The sequence below is a fragment of the Stegastes partitus genome, unplaced genomic scaffold (genome assembly GCF_000690725.1).
Source record: "Stegastes partitus isolate 25-593 unplaced genomic scaffold, Stegastes_partitus-1.0.2 Scaffold161, whole genome shotgun sequence".
Classification (NCBI taxonomy): domain Eukaryota; kingdom Metazoa; phylum Chordata; class Actinopteri; family Pomacentridae; genus Stegastes; species Stegastes partitus.
In genome coordinates this window covers 632,160-649,662 of record NW_007577892.1, presented here as the reverse complement: position 1 = coordinate 649,662, position 17,503 = coordinate 632,160, and the positions used below count along the sequence as shown (strand labels likewise).

General features: G+C 40.2%; 1 protein-coding gene across 1 annotated transcript in view; it reads right to left on the bottom strand.

The window, feature by feature from the left end:
• kcnk10a (potassium channel, subfamily K, member 10a) overlaps positions 1-17,503 on the bottom strand; it is a 111,289-nt gene that overhangs the window by 26,737 nt on the left and 67,049 nt on the right. Inside the window, exon 2 of the mRNA XM_008279513.1 lies at positions 13,187-13,304. Within this exon, the coding sequence (XP_008277735.1) occupies positions 13,187-13,304 (118 nt within the window). The remainder of the gene's footprint in view (positions 1-13,186; positions 13,305-17,503) is intronic.

Genomic DNA, 17,503 nt, shown 5'->3' with positions numbered 1-17,503 from the left:
ATACCTGGAGAACCTGTAAGTTCGTCAGGCCTTGAGGGGAACGGAGATGTGCCAGCGATGCCATGGAAAAAAAAATTCCGGGTCCAACATTGTAGGCCCACCAAGTGATGATCTTTCCGCTTTCAATGAACACAAAGTTGTTCAAAGACTACATGCCACTCAACGAGTGCTTGGTCATGTTTTGGGACCTTTCGTCAACCTTGCACACCACTGAGGAGCAGCCTTTGATGCCTCCATGTGAGTCAAAAGGAGCTTTCATGTCTCTGGCCATCTTGACATCATTGCCCTCATCAATGTAGCACCTAATGTAACTTTTCAGGGTGGTGGCTTGGCCGTCACGTATTTCTTTCCCAGCATGGGTCTCAGTGAAGTCACAACGAGCTATGAGGACACCAACATGCTGTCCAAGGCTTGGAAGACTGAGAAGAAGAAATGCGCAGAGATAATAGCCTGCGTTGTCAGATCTCAGCAAGGCTTCATTCCGTATTGATTCTTGTCAAGTACATTGGCAGTTAAAGGGAACGTCGGAGCACCTTTCAGATTGTGGTTACACAGGAACAAGAGTGGCATCGATAAGACAACGTCTGATTAGTCCTGCTTTGCTTTAAACAGGCACTTGTGACCTTCGTATTGTCAGCAAATCAATTGAAACAATCAGTCGCAAACTGAAAAAGCTTGAGACAAGTACAGTTGCATAATATTTACAGTGAGCAGATCATCCTGGACGAGTCCCCGAGTTTCTCAAAGCAGAGAAAAAGGCTTTTAGGTTGCCTTTCTTTTTTCTTTTTTACATTCGGACATGGTGGTTAGTGAATCTTCGATGATGGAGGCAACGTTGGCCAGTTTTGATTGCATTCATCAAATAAGTGGATATATGTACGTGTCTGAAAATTATAATAATAAAGCATTGTTAGCATGAATAGTGCGCCAAGGGACCTAGTCACAGTCAAGGGCTAATGGAGGAATAAAATGTGCATTTTGACTCAGAATAGAGATAATATCCAGGATTTTCTTTTTTCCCGTGGCTGTTAATTTGGATTTAAAATGTACTCCGTCCCAAGAACTTTTGCGCACGCTTATGTGCATAACCAACATTTTATCCTTATGTAAGTGAAAATCAATGAAATTTTGAAATTAACACTCTGAAGAATATAGGCTTTCACATCTTTCTTGGCTTTTGTCATGAACTCACTACAGAATTGGTGAACACAAATGCTTGACTCAGTAGGTTCGGGCAAAAGACAGGTTTAATGACGGTCAGGGTTCAGTACACAGGAAATCAGTCCAACAGGCAGAAGTATCCAAGAATCGGCGGGCAGAGGCAAAATCCAAAAAGCAGAAACAAGGTCCAGGTCAAACAAGAAAGGGTATCCAAAATCGGCAGACAAGAGGCAAGGTCAAAAAGCAGAAACAAGGTCGAGATCAAACAAGCAAAGGTATCCAAAATCGGCAGACAAGAGGCAAGGTCAAAAAGCAGAAACAAGGTCGAGATCAAACAGACTGTGACTTAACTTGAGTAATGCTGGTACGAGGACTGTGAAGTGCAACGAACTGGCTGTTGTGATCTTGTATGTCTGTCAATTGGGCTGCAGCCTGTCTTGGCCAGGACACTCTTGAAAAAGAGATTTTTAATCTCAATGTGCCTTTTCCTGGTTAAATAAAAAATGAAATTAAAGTCGCAAGCGGCATTGGATGGGTTCGCGCATTTCCACTTGTGTCGGACGCGGCCCACGATGGGGTTGTGGCAGAAATGTGCTGCAGGAACAGTGACAATCACCTAACCGTAACCCTTTTCTCATGAAACAGTAAATGCAGTTAAATGTCACAGTTGTGCAGAATGCTGTCATTGTTCCATTTGTCCACTAGATGGAGATCTGACTTCATTCAATCCTCAGGCCTCATTGTGTCTCCTCAGAAGTGCAGGAGCAAGCTGCAGGCAGAGCGGTTTGGAAGGCCGCCGATAGCATGCTGTTTGATGAAAAGTCACAATTTTTGGTATGAGTCATCATCAACATGTAAAGGCTCACGTCATCGAATTTGAGGTGAATACGGTCGACAGGCTAATAATAGCACATGAAAGTGTAAAAAATGTTCTTTTTTCTTGCCAGCGGGTGGCGCTATGATTGTGACTACATGTTGGCATATGGCCAGGACTGTGATCAAATATGTAAAGTTTGAGGCAGATTGGAGCATGTACAGGGTCGTCAGACATGCTTCCTTTGTGATGGCGAAGAATCAAAATTCAGAGAGCCGCCATGAAAAAGTTTTTACCTTCAAATCGTACACTACATGCTACCCGAAATTCAGCGCTCTGTGGTTTACCCCCTAGGAGGAGTGTGCTCAGGGTGGAGAAATAAAAAATCCAAAATTGCCGACTTCCTGTTGGGTTTAGGTCAATGGCTTCCCCCGACGTTTTTGTTCGCCTGGATCAGCGGTCGGCAACCCGTGGCTCTGGAGCCACATGTGGCTCTTTTGTACCTCTGCTGCGGCTCCTTGTGGCTTTGGAAAATTAATAATGAGTATCTGATTAAAATTCATTTTATTTTAGTTCGTTAGTTTCAAAAATATAATTCTACATTTGAAGATTATGGTGATCTTGTAACATTAAAATAAAACATCTGTTGTTTAAATTTGTAATTTTTTGTCGCTCAAAATATGCATCACACTCACCGATGCACAACACCTGCCGGCACGCACAGCGTTGCCAACTTGGTGACTTTCTCGCTAAATCTGGCGACTTTCCAAATCCACTTGGTGACCTTTTTTTGTGAAAAGTGAGTAGGGACAAATCTAGCGACTCCTCGTGTTACTGGAGACTGTTGTTTTGGATACTCTGACGTGAAAACATGCATCAGTCCGCAGTTACTGTCCTCAGCGAGCAGCGGTGCTGCCGTGAGCTCCTCCCGTCCCAAAGCATTCAGGAGTCTGGTTCAGTGACGTGCGGTCTGGGGACGCAGGTGAGACAGAGCCTCACCTGACATCATAGAAAGAAAAAAAAAAAAGATAAAATAATTTAAATGGTTATATTTATCCAGTGATTTGTACTATAAAGTTTTTTTTTTTTTCATTTATCCTCGTCAATTTTGATGATTTTTAAATTCAAACTTGCTGAATTTTCGCAATTTCCCTTTCAAATGCTTGGAAGAGAAGCTGGTGAGCCTCATTATGGATTGCACAATCCCTCACTGTGTTGGCTGCCATGCGTAGGCTGTCACTGCATGACAGTCAGCGAAGTGAGGGATTGCGCAATCCAAGTGATGCAGCAGCGAGCTCAGCCTTACTTGGATTGCACAATCCCTCGCTACCTACGCTGGATGCCATGCAGTGACAGCGTCCTGCTGTCTGTATGTCGCCAATAACATGGTTCAAACACATTTAATATATGAAATGATTTTCCATAGTTCAGCTGATGTATATAACAATGTACAATGTGTTTTTTGTTGTTTTTTTTTTACTGACTGTATGTGTCTAATGTGTTTCGAGTGCTGAGCGATCATAAAGGGCTGAGCAGAGGTTTCAGGTGAGGCAGGCAGTTCTCTTGTCTCATGGCAGGGGGCGCTCTGATCCCAGACATGCCTCTTGTGACTTCGCGGCTGCAGAGTAAGTGACAGCAAGCTGGACTAGGTACAATATACAGTTAGCAAGTCAAGTGCAGTGAAGGAAGATAAGGAGACTTTTACAAAAAAGTAACGGATATTTTTGTCCAGACGGAGTGGAGCATGGACTTAAAGGTAAAGGTAAGACCGCAATAACCTAAAAAAAAAAAAAAAAAAGGAAACATGCGTTTTGTGGGCTACAGCTTTTATGTGTAAAGAAGGCAGATATGAAACATAACCCGTAAACTGCTGCCAATCAAACGGCAAATAAGCAACTGTGTAGAGTGCATATATTTGTAAATCAGATTCTGATGAAGTCAGTGCCTCACCAACCATGAACCTCACCGCACGTCACTGGTCTGGTCAGCAGTCCCAGCTACAGTCAGCAGGCCAACCACATGCTGTTTTACTTTGCTGCATAAATGCAACACACTATAGTTTTTTATACATAACATAAAGGCAAAAAAACATATATGCATTGTAACCTTCATTTTAGATGTCAAAAGGGTTTTGTGGCTCCTGGTGTTTTCTTTTGTGTGGGAAACAGGTCCAAATGGCTCTTTGAGTGTTTAAGGTTGCCGGCCGTTGGTCTAGATGTCCTGCATATGTCCACCAAATTTCATGGATGTAGGTGAAACGTGCTGGCCGTAGTAGATGTTACAAATGTACATGAAAGTGTAAAACACCTGCTTTCCCATTGACAGCAGGTGGCGCTATGACTGTGAATGGATATTGGCATATGGGTTTCATCAGGGAAGGACTGTGATCAAGAATGTAAAGTTTTAGGCAGATTGGAGAATGTACAGGGTCGTTAGACATGCTTCCTTTGTGATGGCGAATCATCACAATTCAGAGGGATGCCATTGCCACACCCTCAGACTTTTGCGGAGTGCTTTGATAACTTTTAATCACCAAGCCCTGTTGTATGCACTGGCCAAATTTGAGGTGGTCAGGAGTTAAGTCCTAGGAGGAGATAGATTTTGAAAATGGCAAAAATCAGAAAAAATTGCACAGTTATTTCAAATGGCAGACTTCCTGTTAAGTTTACGGTATGGGTCCAAGAAGCGTTTTTGTGCATCCTGATGTGTTACATATGCCTACCAAATTTTGTAAACTTTGGTTAAATGTCCCGCGGGGGCTAATAGATGAATTGCTGTAGGGGGCGCTATACAGCCATTTTGCCAAACAGGCACACATTGTCTGTTGTTGAGCTGATAGCGACTTGTATGCCAATTTTGGTGAGCTGTCCAAAAAAGTCCTTTCCGTGTCATAGCAAGTACGCATCGCCATGGCAACGGTGTTGCTTGAAAACGCAAAAGCTTCACGCTGTAGCATTGTCAATGTGGGAAGACTCAGCTGACCAGTTCCAAGAATGGTATCACCATAGACTGTATAAAAGATGGACGTAGCTACCGTGACGTCACCCGTTGGTTTCTGCACTGAGAAAATGAAGCCAGGGTTTTGCTGCTTCCTGGTTGACATCTTGGATTTTTGGAGCCAGTGACGAAAAAATCGTCGGAAGGGGGGCGGAGCCATAGGAGCAGCGATTGGTCAGACGGATTGAGAGGCAGACCCTCTCTGTCCGCCCTTCTGCTCGCTTCGTCTGCATCGTCGCTGCCGACTGTCAATCAAGCCAGCCACGCCCCTTGCCCCGCAAAATGTTGACGATTTTTTAAAAATTCAGTATTGATTTATTTTCAGATTGACCACCTGATCTCTGGACTTGACCATGAAAACTAATAAGAAAAAAATCCTGAGCTGGATGAATGCAGTATTTCGTGATCTGTGATCACTTCTTTTCCAATTCATTTCTATGGGAGCCAGGTCTTTTTGGAGCCAGGACTAGCGGACGTAGTGATATTGCAGGTTTTTGACACTTCCGCGTTGGCTTCATTTTTCAGGGCCGGTTGCTACATCCATCTTTTATACAGTCTATGGATATCACAAAGTTTGGAACAATGGCACATGTAAGTGTAATGCCTCAAACAGCCTGTTACCAATAGAGGGCACTATGACTGTGAATGGATTTTGGCATATGGATGTGATCAGGACCACATCTGATCAAATATGTAAAGTTTGAGGCAGACTGGACCATGTACAAGGTAGTTACACAGTACTTCCTCTTTAATGGTGAAGGATCAAAAATCAGAGGACCCTTTGACCTTTGCAGATGATTTTGATCAAGTTTTACCTTCAAGGCATATTCTACATGCTACCCAAATTTCAGCGCTCTGTGACTTACCCCCTAGGAGGATTTAGCACAGGTTGGACCAATGAACAATCCAAAATGGCGGACTTCCTGTTGGGTTTAGGGTATGGCTGTCACTGACTTTTGTGTTCGTCCTGACCTCCATATACCTACCAAATTGCGTAGGTCTAGGTCAAACATGCTTCTGATGGGACTGCGTTGAAATTTTCTAGGTGGCGCTGTGGAGCCATTTTTCTTTTGAGGTGTGTATTTCCCCCTAATTATAAAATTTTTTTCTGGATCTGATGTGTGAATATAAATTTTATGAGTTTTCAAGTATGTTTAGGACCTGAAAAACGCATTTCTTTGTGACAACAAAATAATGACATAGCAGTTCCAATATGGTCCTATGCACTGTAGTGGCATTTGACAGGTCCTTGCTTCTTATGGCAGTGTGACTGAGACAGTCGTGTGTATATGTATGTAATGTTGCTCGTACTGTAGTGCTCGGACCCTAATAAACCTGTGGGTTACACACCACCTCCTGTAGTTTGTGCTGGCCAAATTTCAGGTATGTACGACCTTCCCTGTAGGAGGAGATAGAGTTTGAAAATGGCCAAAAATGCCCAGAAGTCAGCCAAAATCGCCAAAATAGTTTTTTTCAAAATGGCAGACTTCCTGTTGGGTTTAGGGCTTGGCGCTGATGACTTTTGTGCGTCCTGACCTGTTACACATGCCCACCAAATCTTGTAGCTGTTGGTGAAACAGCCTTCCGACAAGTCTCCGTTGAATGCCAGAAACACAGTGAAAATGGCCATTTCCAAACCGGGAGTCATCTACAGAGCGTTTTTATAACTTTTAATCACCATGTCCTGTAGTTTGTGCTGGGCAAATTCAGGTGTGTACGATGTACCTCCAAGGAGGAGATACATTTTGAAAATGGCCAAAAATGGCCATTTTTGAGCGAAAATGGTCCGGCATGCTTGTTGGTTTTCCAACATGGTTATTCAAAGTAGCCCGAATAGGATTCTGCTGAAATATTGTAGGGGACGCAGTTTTTTTATTGAGGTGTGTATTTCACCCTCATTTTAACATTTTTCACCAGTCCTGATATGTTTGCCAAGTTTTGTGCGTTTTCGTGTACGTTTATAGGGCCTGAAAAATGTATTTCTTTATGACGAAGAATAATAAAAACCCCAGCAGTTCCAATAGGGTCCGAGCACCCAATGGGTGCGAAGACCCAAATTACTTTTTATTGCTAAATATGTATTTACTTTTTCTTCTGTCTCAGTATCGAGTCTCTCCCACTTTCCAAAGAAGCTCTCCATTTCGGCAGCGGTTAGACTGACTGCTCCGCTCAACGGCGGGGCATGAAAACTGACAAAGTCAAGTGCGGGAAACAAGCACAGATGAAGTGACGGGAAGACAAGATAATTATTTTTCCAAAATAGACACCCTGCAGACTCCGCTGGAAATAAAAATAAACCAATAAAATGTTTGTATTCTTTCTGTGCGGCCCAGTACCAAATGACCCACGGCCCAGTGGTTGGGGACCACTGCTGTAAAATAAGATTTTACAATATTTACTTTACGAAACAGCGAAGTAATTTCAGTAATTTTAGTAATTTCTTGTTCAAATACCATTTTCCCCATGTACAATTACAAAGTTCACAAACAAATGCACTAGGTTTATTGAAACAAAGATAAAAATCTGATAACTTACAGTATTAATCTATCATTTTAGAGAATTACTAGATTTAAAAAAAGGTCACTAGATAATAAAAAAATAAAATAAAATAAATATATTAGAATACACAATCAGGGTTGTCTACATTACACTGACTTGCTGTAAAATTGTGGTTTTCCCCATTTTGAAAGACAATAACAATGTGTAAATGTAAAAAAACCCAAACCTTTAATTAAATAGGAATTTCTACACATTTAGTCATCTCAGAGAATTGGAAAATGAAAAATCCAACGCTGTACATCAAATTACATCAAGCCTATATTCAAAGATAATCTCTGTAAATTGCAGGGTAATAAACAGTGATTTTAGTAAAGTGAACCAATATTTCAAAAATTTTATTTGACAGAGAAAGATAGTATATTAGAACATGTAGTGTTTTATTTCAAAAAATGTTTTTTATGTATAGAAAAAAAGAACAAGAAATAATTTAGAAATGCTTAAAGGAATATTTAAAAACTTTGAAGCATGGGCCAAAATGCAATGTTTGAGTAAATAATTCTATTAGCACAAGGGAGACAGCTCCTTGTTCCACCCCTCCAGTAACACTGGAAAGCCCCCTCCTATTCTACTGCTTGGACAGAAGCAACACTTCATGATAAACTTTTTCAAAACATGACATGTGCAGTATAACACTGACTAGGTAGCATAGCCCTTGTTTACAATGGGTTAACAGTGACATTACAACAATTTATCAATTACAGTGATATTTAATCTTGTTAGAACCTTTGTTAGAACCTTTGTGTTGTACTGTCCATACTGCAAGTCCAAAATATTCAGCAGCGCCTGATGTGCTCCACAAGTTAATGTTGACTAGACCTCCATATACATTTATTGCAAGGCAAAACTGTAAACAGAAACTGAGTGGATTCTAAGGATCTGGTGTTATTCTTGATTTTAATGGACAATGACAAAAACTCACCTCTTAAAATAATACTGGAAAACAATACCTTAAGTGTGAGAGGCTGCTTTACATTTGGGATTAACAAAGACGTTTTGCCAGAATATACTTCATTCTGAACAGTAAAAAATTGGTCATTAAAAATGTAAATCAACAATTCCGCATCACTCAATGTAAAATTTTCAACATTTCAAGACATATTGAAATTATTAAATGTTATTGCTTTATGCTGTCTCTACAGTATATTGTAAGCAACGGGTTTTCCCCAAGTACACAAAAAAATGGTCTTACACGAAACTTCCTGTAAACACTGTATTTCTTCATCCACCACAGAATATGTTTATTTACGACAGACAGCCATGACTAGCAGAATATACTTGTTACCTGTTTATGTGCAATTAGAATAATTTTGAGGTCTTTATCGCTATGCAATGAATGCATATTGAGAGCTGTACACTGTTACACACTTGTGAAGCACAGGAGCAGCTGATGAAGATCAGCAATATTTGAACTCAAGTCAGGGTCATTAAATTCTGCAAGCATTTCTTGCAAATTAAACAAATGTAAAAATCATTTTAGCATACATTCAATGTGGGCAATACACACTGTGCATGAGAAACTGTTGATGAATAATTTCGAACAGTCTGTTTACTTGCATGGCTGTGGGATCCTCCTTAAACACTCCAGATTGTCCAACTATGGAGAAATGGGCACTTATTAAAAACAAATCCATGCAAACCTTTTGGGGTTTTCCGGACAAACTTTCATTAGAGACTGAAATGATCATTTCTAATTTGAGTGGCTTTTTTTCTTAACACACATGCCACACTACTATTGAAAACAGCATTACTCTATGAGAATCTAATCAAAACAAGCTTATCAATCCATTATCCAAACATACACTTTTGCTACTAATATATTTTATTATTTCTTTCATGCAACACGTTCCACATTATACTGACAAACCTGTGGCTTCAACACTACATGTACTACAGCGTGGCAGTCAACTTTGTCAATGCCACAATGCTTCCACATGCTAGCTTTCAATCTTTAACACTTACATACATGTTTCTCCCGCCCTTTCTATCTGCTACCAACAGCTAGCATGATGACAGAAATGATCAGAGGATGTTAACGTTAGCTACTACACTGTTCACTGCTATAACACATTGACAATATTATTCATATGCTGAGACACTCACCTGAAACAAGGCCTGGTTGATATGTCCACTCTGGCTTCTTTCAAGCTGATGTTAAATGTAGTGGTATAGTTATTCCGCAGCAGTCCCGTTGTCCATACAGGAGGGCAGCGCAAGTAACGTCTCCGGTAACGTCTTTCAAATCCAGTGTCCCGACATGCCCCCTATGGAGCTGATTGGTCGGGCACTCAATCATGTCAACCATTTGTCAGTCCTTAGCCTTGTCAAACAACTGGCCAATCATTGTTGTCATCATTGTTTGACGGATAATTTAAAATTTAAATCTGCACAGGAATTACATCAAGTGAAGTGTGTTGTAGATTAAATAGTTTAGTGTTACATTGATTTATAGATTAAATTATTGAGCTGATTACTATAATAATAATAATAATAATAATAATAATAATAATAATAATAATAATAATAATAACAATAATAATAATATTTTATTTAATTAATTAAAAAATATATATACACTGCTAAATTATCAACACGAACATTACAGATAAATGAATAATGAATGACATCTTTATTATGGTGTCTATATGTCATTTTATGGAAATGATTACACATTTCTGTCATTTTATATAAATTTCTTTAGTATTATTTGGATGCTAAAATTACATTACATTTCAACATATAAAAATGTCAAATTGCCTTTAAAAAGCATAATAATAATACTGTAATCTTATATTATGGTTGATTACTTGTAATTTTAAGGATAAATCTTTACATTTCTGCACTGATCTACAATTATTACATTGCTCTAAAGAAAACTCGTGATATACCTGTAAAAAAGAATACAGAACATTAAAACCTTATTAACCTAATCTTGAATCATGATTTTAATTATCTGGAATTTTATTGGTAAAAATGTAGATTGCTCCCAATATAGCCAAACCTACAGGGATTTTATTGTTTTTTGAAAAGCATGGTAATTTTAGGAGCAAAACCTAAAATTACAGAAAAAAAAGTAAATCCATAGGCCTTTCCTTCTTTTATCGGAAAATGAGAAAAATCTGTAAAAAAAATTAGTGTTTTTTCTGAAAGTTCCTTTTTTTTTTTTTTTTTTTTACAGTGAGGAGACGGATGGACTGAACATCCAGTACAGGAAAGGGAACAAAATTAAAAAGTAACAGATTAAAGAACTTAAACTACAGAATATAATCAAGGGCTAGCAACTAAGCTAGGCAACAGGATCAGATTAAACACAATAAGAATAACTAGTGCACTGAAATGATTACGCTAAGGCTTGGTAACAGGTTCAGATCAAACAAAGTAAGCAAGCAGGAAAGCTGAGACAGCAGAATCACTATGCTACTTTGCCAGCTACGGGGAATCAAGGTCTTGTAAGGCGTGCATATTCTGCAGAGGCTTAGGCCAGTCCTGGAGTGGGGCCTGAGGCGAGCGTAGGCGGGCAGGTAAACAACCCAGGGTGGCGTGCAGCGTAAGAGTGCGGCAGAATGTGGAGCAGTTTGCTGGAGGGTGACCAGGGCAGACAGGATGAAGACAGGGCAAAAGACCAGAAAATGGTCAGGTGAGTCTACAGTCTGGCGTAGAGTCGAGGAATGAGCCGTGTCTTTATGGACAGGGAGATGATTGCGTTCAGGTGAGCCGGTCCCTGCACAGCTGTTTTCACTCTCTTAATGAGGCACACTCACACAGCACCAGCACAGCGAGGGAGAGGAGAACTGTCAGCTAAGCAGAGGCTGGGACAGGGATCCTGACACATGGTACTTCCTCTCTGCTCCACAGAAGCTAGCTACTGGTACACCAGAGGGATGTACTACGAAACAAGTTTGACATAGCCAGGCTTTCTTTGTGTAAGCCGAATCGACAAAACCGAAAGCCCCAGCCAGAGATTACGGGTATCACGAAGGTGGTTATCAACTTTCTTTGTCAACTCAGGCTTTCTGCTTCAGACTCTGTGCGCGTTTACATAAAAAGGGGCGTTTAACGTGTCACGTGACTCTTCTTCTGCACAAAACGAAATGATCGTGTGCAGTTGCTTCAGTCAACACGTTTTAACGGAGAACAATGAAGAATATATACATTTTAAAAATGTGATGGTAAAAAGCGCTGCTACTGCAAATGGTGCAAGACAGGAATGCTGGTAGAAAACTGTTAAACGTGTTCATATATAATATTTTACCGATTTATTTCCAACTGACAGCTGCATGTTTAAAGTTAAACTCTAAACTTCATACATTTAAACATGATCTTATATTGAAGTACATTTAGGTCTGACACTGTCCCATAATGCAGAAAATCACTTTATTGTTTGGCCCAATCAGAGCGAAATTAATGTTATTGATTGAATAGTCTCTGGAATAAATACCAGTAGAATAATCCATTTTCTCATCTGCAGTACAAGCAGTGTAAACGGACTTGACAGAAAATTAGAGCCAAACATAAAAATATTATTTATGTGATTTCTGCATCACCGGTCGTTGTGGTGGTACATGATATATATTCGCCCGCAACTTAACCCCCGCCCCGCCACCACTGTCGCCGATGGTGGCAACAGAACTGTGACTGCTAACCTAAACTGGCATCAGCAGCCAAGTACTGCCTGTGCGGAGTGCTCGGTCTCCGTCTCCACCGACAGTGTGCGATGTTGTAACTACACAGCTTCATTCAGTGATATTAGTAACACACATCTCAGCATGTTAGCAGATAAAACACATTCTCATCAGCTGAGAATCTGGATCACTCATAAATAATAGTCAGGAAATGATCTGGGAGATGCTCTTTCCAGTCGATTTAAATCCAAAACTCTGAACATAACCTGCTCCAGACCAGGTTAGCTCCACAGCATATGTTACCATTGAGATCTAGCCAGGTAAAAAGAGAACCTAGGTGGTACTGAAAACTCTGGCTTTAAGCTTAACATACCTCGCTAACCCACTAATCTCGCTTCGTAGTACAGCCCTCTGCTGTCAATCTTCTTTTCAATCCTGCAGTACATCAATGCCGGCTTTCCATCCAGTCTTCACAAAATATTTCTGTCTATAATCGTATCTATCTAACAATCAAGGCTGCTTCGTACTCCTAGTCAGTTAATTCTTAGTTTGAGCAGTTGTCCTACACTATTGTCTTCATGCCTCAGGGGATCTACCTGACAGCTAGTCTGTCATCATGCTCAGCCTCACTTTAATGCTACCAGCCTGCCCACTCTCCTCCACCTTCCCAGCTTCTACCTGTAGCCTGGCTACTTAGACTCACGTACATGATTCTACTTGCCTTCCTCTGCCATCACAGGCCTGCCCCATCAACACTCATTCCCTTCTCTCTTTTTCAATAAACCTTTTCTTAACACTTATTCCAGAATCTGTCCTGCTTTTGGGTTCGTTTTCTGTTATCATATAACACAACTGCTCAGTCACTGTTTTGACAAATCCATTTTTCTTCAGAAACCTAAAAACAATGCAGCAGTGGATGAAACCAGTAGACACTGGATTACATAAATTCAACGATGCATTACACAATTCACTACTTATGTTGAATTATATTGCCCTGTTTTGTATGTATCACTGAACCATGCCATTATCACAGTACCTATGGTTGTGATGACGGTTCCAGCAAAGAAGAAAGCACTACCCAGATCCCAGTGGCTGGAGTTGTAGGAGGTATCACCGATAGGATTCACTCCAGCATTCACAGCCTCCACAGAGTGCTAGAAAGAGAAGCAGACAAAGAGGCACATAAGAAAAGTTTGCTCTCACTGTGTTTTAGCGTCAACATCTTGCTGGAATGGCAAACTCTTTAGTGTGTGCGCTTAGCTGTGAGGAGACAGCTTTCACTTCTAAGTGCTGTGTTTGCTGCTGTTGTCAAGTTGTGGGTAGTGTTTACTATTACTGGACCACACAAACAAATCCAACAGATTTGCCTCTGTTTTTAAATGACATTTTTCAGGACATAATATTTGTGTGTATCTTCTGTTGCAGGACAGAAGCCTAGTTTTTAACTGTCAGGAGACTATTTACTAGAGTTTAACGAACCATTATGCAGCAGTCTGCATTTTGCTTATAGTTTCATTTACAAGAGACATGACATGTCCTGTGATAAGTTGGCAACTTGTCCAGGGTGTATCCTGCCTTCACCCACGTCATCTGGAACAGGCTCCAGTTAATTTCTTCTTATAATACTGCCATATGGTCTGAATTAGTCTCAAGCATCTGTTCCCTTGTGGTTCAAAGTTGTTTAATCTATATTTTAGTCAAACTAAGTTTCTGTTAATTTTCCAAATTGTTTTTGACTTATTCTAGAGGCAATCTCAAGAGCTTAAATTCTAATAAATGTCTCTTAAGTCAGTATCATATATTTCAAAATGAGGTTACACAATGTGACTGACCCGATGACCCACCGATGAAATTATATGGAAGTTTATACAGTATTGTGAGCTGAGTACTTGTGGCGACATTGCCACTCAAAATTACAAGACGCATTCAGTTCAATACAAAGTAGCCTATGTAAGCACTATTTAAAAAGTCTTTGTGTAAGCAAGTGACATTATGCAATGGAGCTTTAGGTCACTAGTGAAGGAGTCCAATGCTAAAAGCCACAGAATTGGACTCTACAATGATTTAGTCCATTGTCTCTGAAGGTTTTGTATGACATAATTGTTTGTACATGTATTGAACATCTCTCACATTCCCTGAGTAGAACTACTACTAGAGTTCTTTGTATAGGCTATTTTTTTTCTCTCGAAATCCCCCAAATTTAGCCAGCCAAAGTTGCAAAATTGTAAAGCTACAATGAACAATCTTGGGATATGTGGATAAGAGACACTTGGCAGAGCTGTTTCATGAAATATGAAAAACTGACATTTTTACCTCTGTTAAATAACAGCCCATAGTAAGGGACACAAATGTTTTTTTATTCTGTTCAAAAAAGTCTTAACTGCAACACTGCAAAATTTGAGGCAACAGATATTATGCACTACATTGCTATGTTCATTTTAACCACTGTAGTACTGGATGGCCTCTTGAGTGAATGGGCCACACTTGGCTACTGTCACAAAATACTACCAAATGGCTTTTTATAACAGATATATCATGGTGCCAGCACAGGGACCTCCAGTGTGGAAGAAGTTAAAGATTATGAGAGGCATTTTTCTGCCTTTATTTAAGAGTGCATCCACGATAGGACCAGGCGGGGGTGGCACAAGCCATCTCACTGATTTCAATGAAACTTAGACAGTTTAAAGGGGTCCACCCAAAACTACTTCAGTCTAAGTTTAAGGAAATTTGGTCAAACTGGGGGGATTTCACCACCCTTCCTTGGTTTTTTTTTTTTTGCAAAAATGACCAAAAATCGCCTAAAAAATGGTCAGAAGTATAAAGCTCTACTGCTATAAGAATTCAGCCAATTTTTTTCATATTTTCAGTGAATGTTATGCTACCCAAGGACAATCTATTGTCAATGCTTCGTTCTCCTACGACGAGTTCCATCACACAAATCATGTCAGCCAAGACCGCCTCTCTCACCCAACAGTGAAAACTGTTAAAATACCCGAAGTTTAGGCCAAAATATCTCTGGTGCCCGTGCATGCTTCAAAAAGCTGAGCATACCGTCTAAAAGGTGGGACTTCATAATAACATTATCTGCAAAAAAATCTTTGGGCACTCACTAAACTATTTTACAGTAGGACTACAAACTTGTCTCCCACCGCAGGTTACCAGCTTCAGTTTTTTTTCATTATAACGCATTGATTCTGTAATTATGGCACAGCAACAGACAGAAAATGCCACAAAATGGTTACACACCATACACTTCAATGAAATAGAACCAATTACATTTAATTGCTTAAATAAAAACAAATACTTTGCCCACCACAGGGTATCCGCGTACATTTTTTTTTTTCCATTATAACGCATCAATTCGGTAATAATGGCATAGCAACAGACAGAAAATGTTGCAAAATGGTTACACACCATAAACTTTAATGAAATAGAACCATTTTGAAAGCTTTTGTTTTACCTAAGCCATAAAAATAAGAATCGGCAGCTTAAAAATGACCTCTATCTGTATAAGTGAACTATGTGACGGGACTCCCTCTTCGCTAAGTCAAACCAGGAGTCATAGAACACTATCAAAATGCTTACTTTGTCTGTATTTGAATGTGAGAATGATTTTATCATAAAAAAAAAAAAACATAGCTTTTGTTCGTCTAATAACGGAATAATACATTTGCTTGAAACTTGCACGCCTGACATCGCATCTTGATGCAGACAACTTTATCAAAAAGACTTTGTTCTACTGAAAATAAATCGATTCGCTTACGACTCAATTTTGGTTGCTTAATATGCCTAAAAAGGAGAAAAGCGTTTGGCTGTAAAATAATCCATTGTCAGTCCTGATAAACCAGAGGAGTCACAGCCTGATTCAAGCTGCGCTGCGTCGAGCATAGAGGATTGGAAGTCACACGTTCTCTGTTCAGTTCACCAGGATGAGGCCAAGAGTACAGTTATTGATAACCTGAAACCATTGCACATGCTGCTCATAGTGGACTGGGCCATGAAGTTCATTCCAACCAGTTTTTGGGAAACGCAGCACGACTGGTTTGGAAAGAAGGGGAAGTCCTGGTATCTATCGGTGGCCATCACTAAAGCAGGAGATGGAACGATTGAGGTAGGAATCACGTGCCTTCTCCTCTGTCTTTATCGCTCGCTGGCCACTGCAAACTAGTTTCTCGTGAGCCCGCTCTTGTGCCAGCGATGCCATGGAAAAAAACTTTACAGATCCAACATTGCAGGCCCACCAAGTGATGATCTTTCCGCTTTCAATGAACACAAAGTTGTTCAAAGACTAAATGCCACTCAGCAAGTGCTTGGTCATGTTTTGGGACCTTTTGTCAACCTTGCACACCACTGAGGAGCAGCCTTTGATGCCTCCATGTGAGTCAAAAGGAGCTTTCATGTCTCTGGCCATCTTGACGTCATTGTCGTCATTAATGTAGCGCCTAATGTAACTTTTCAGGGCAGTGGCTCGTCTGTCACGTATTTCTTTCCCAGCATGGGTCTTAGTGAAGTCATAATGAGCTATGAAGACACCAACATGCTGTGCAAGGCTTGGAAGACTGAGAAGAAGAAATGCGCAGAGATAATAGCCTGCGTTGTCAGATCTCAGCAAGGCTTCATTCAGTCTTGATTCTTGTCACTTCATGGTGCTTAGTGAATCTTCGATGATGGAGGCAATGTTGACCAGTTTTGATTGAATTAATCAAATAAGTGGATATATGTACGTGTCTGAAAATTATAATAATAAAGCATTGTTAGCATGAATAATGCGCCAAGGGACCCAGTCACAGGGCTAGTGGAGGGCTAACATGCACATTTTGACTCAGAATAGAAATAATATCCAGGATTTTTTTTTTCCTTGTGGCTGTTAATTTAGATTTAAAATGTACTCCGTCCCATGAACTTTTGCGCACGCTTATGTGCATAACCAACGTTTTATTCTCATACAAGTGAAAATCAATGAAATTTTGAAATTAGCACTCTGAAGAATATAGGCTTTCACATCTTTCTTGGCTTTCTTATCAGTTATCCAAATTTGTAATCGGTTAGCGCAACAAAGAGCGGGCTCACAAGAAACTAGTTTACAGTGGGCAGCGAGCGATAAAGAAAGAAGAGAAAGCACATGATTCCTACCTCAATCATTCCATCTCCTGCTTTAGTGATGGCCACCGATAGATGCCAGGACTTCCCCTTCTTTCCAAACCAGTCGTGCTGCATTTCCCAAAAACTGGTTGGAATGAACTTCATGGCCCAGTCCACTATGAGCAGCATGTGCAATGGTTTCAGGTTATCAATAATTGTACTCTTGGCCTCGTCCTGGTGAACTGAACAGAGAACGTGTGACTTCCAATCC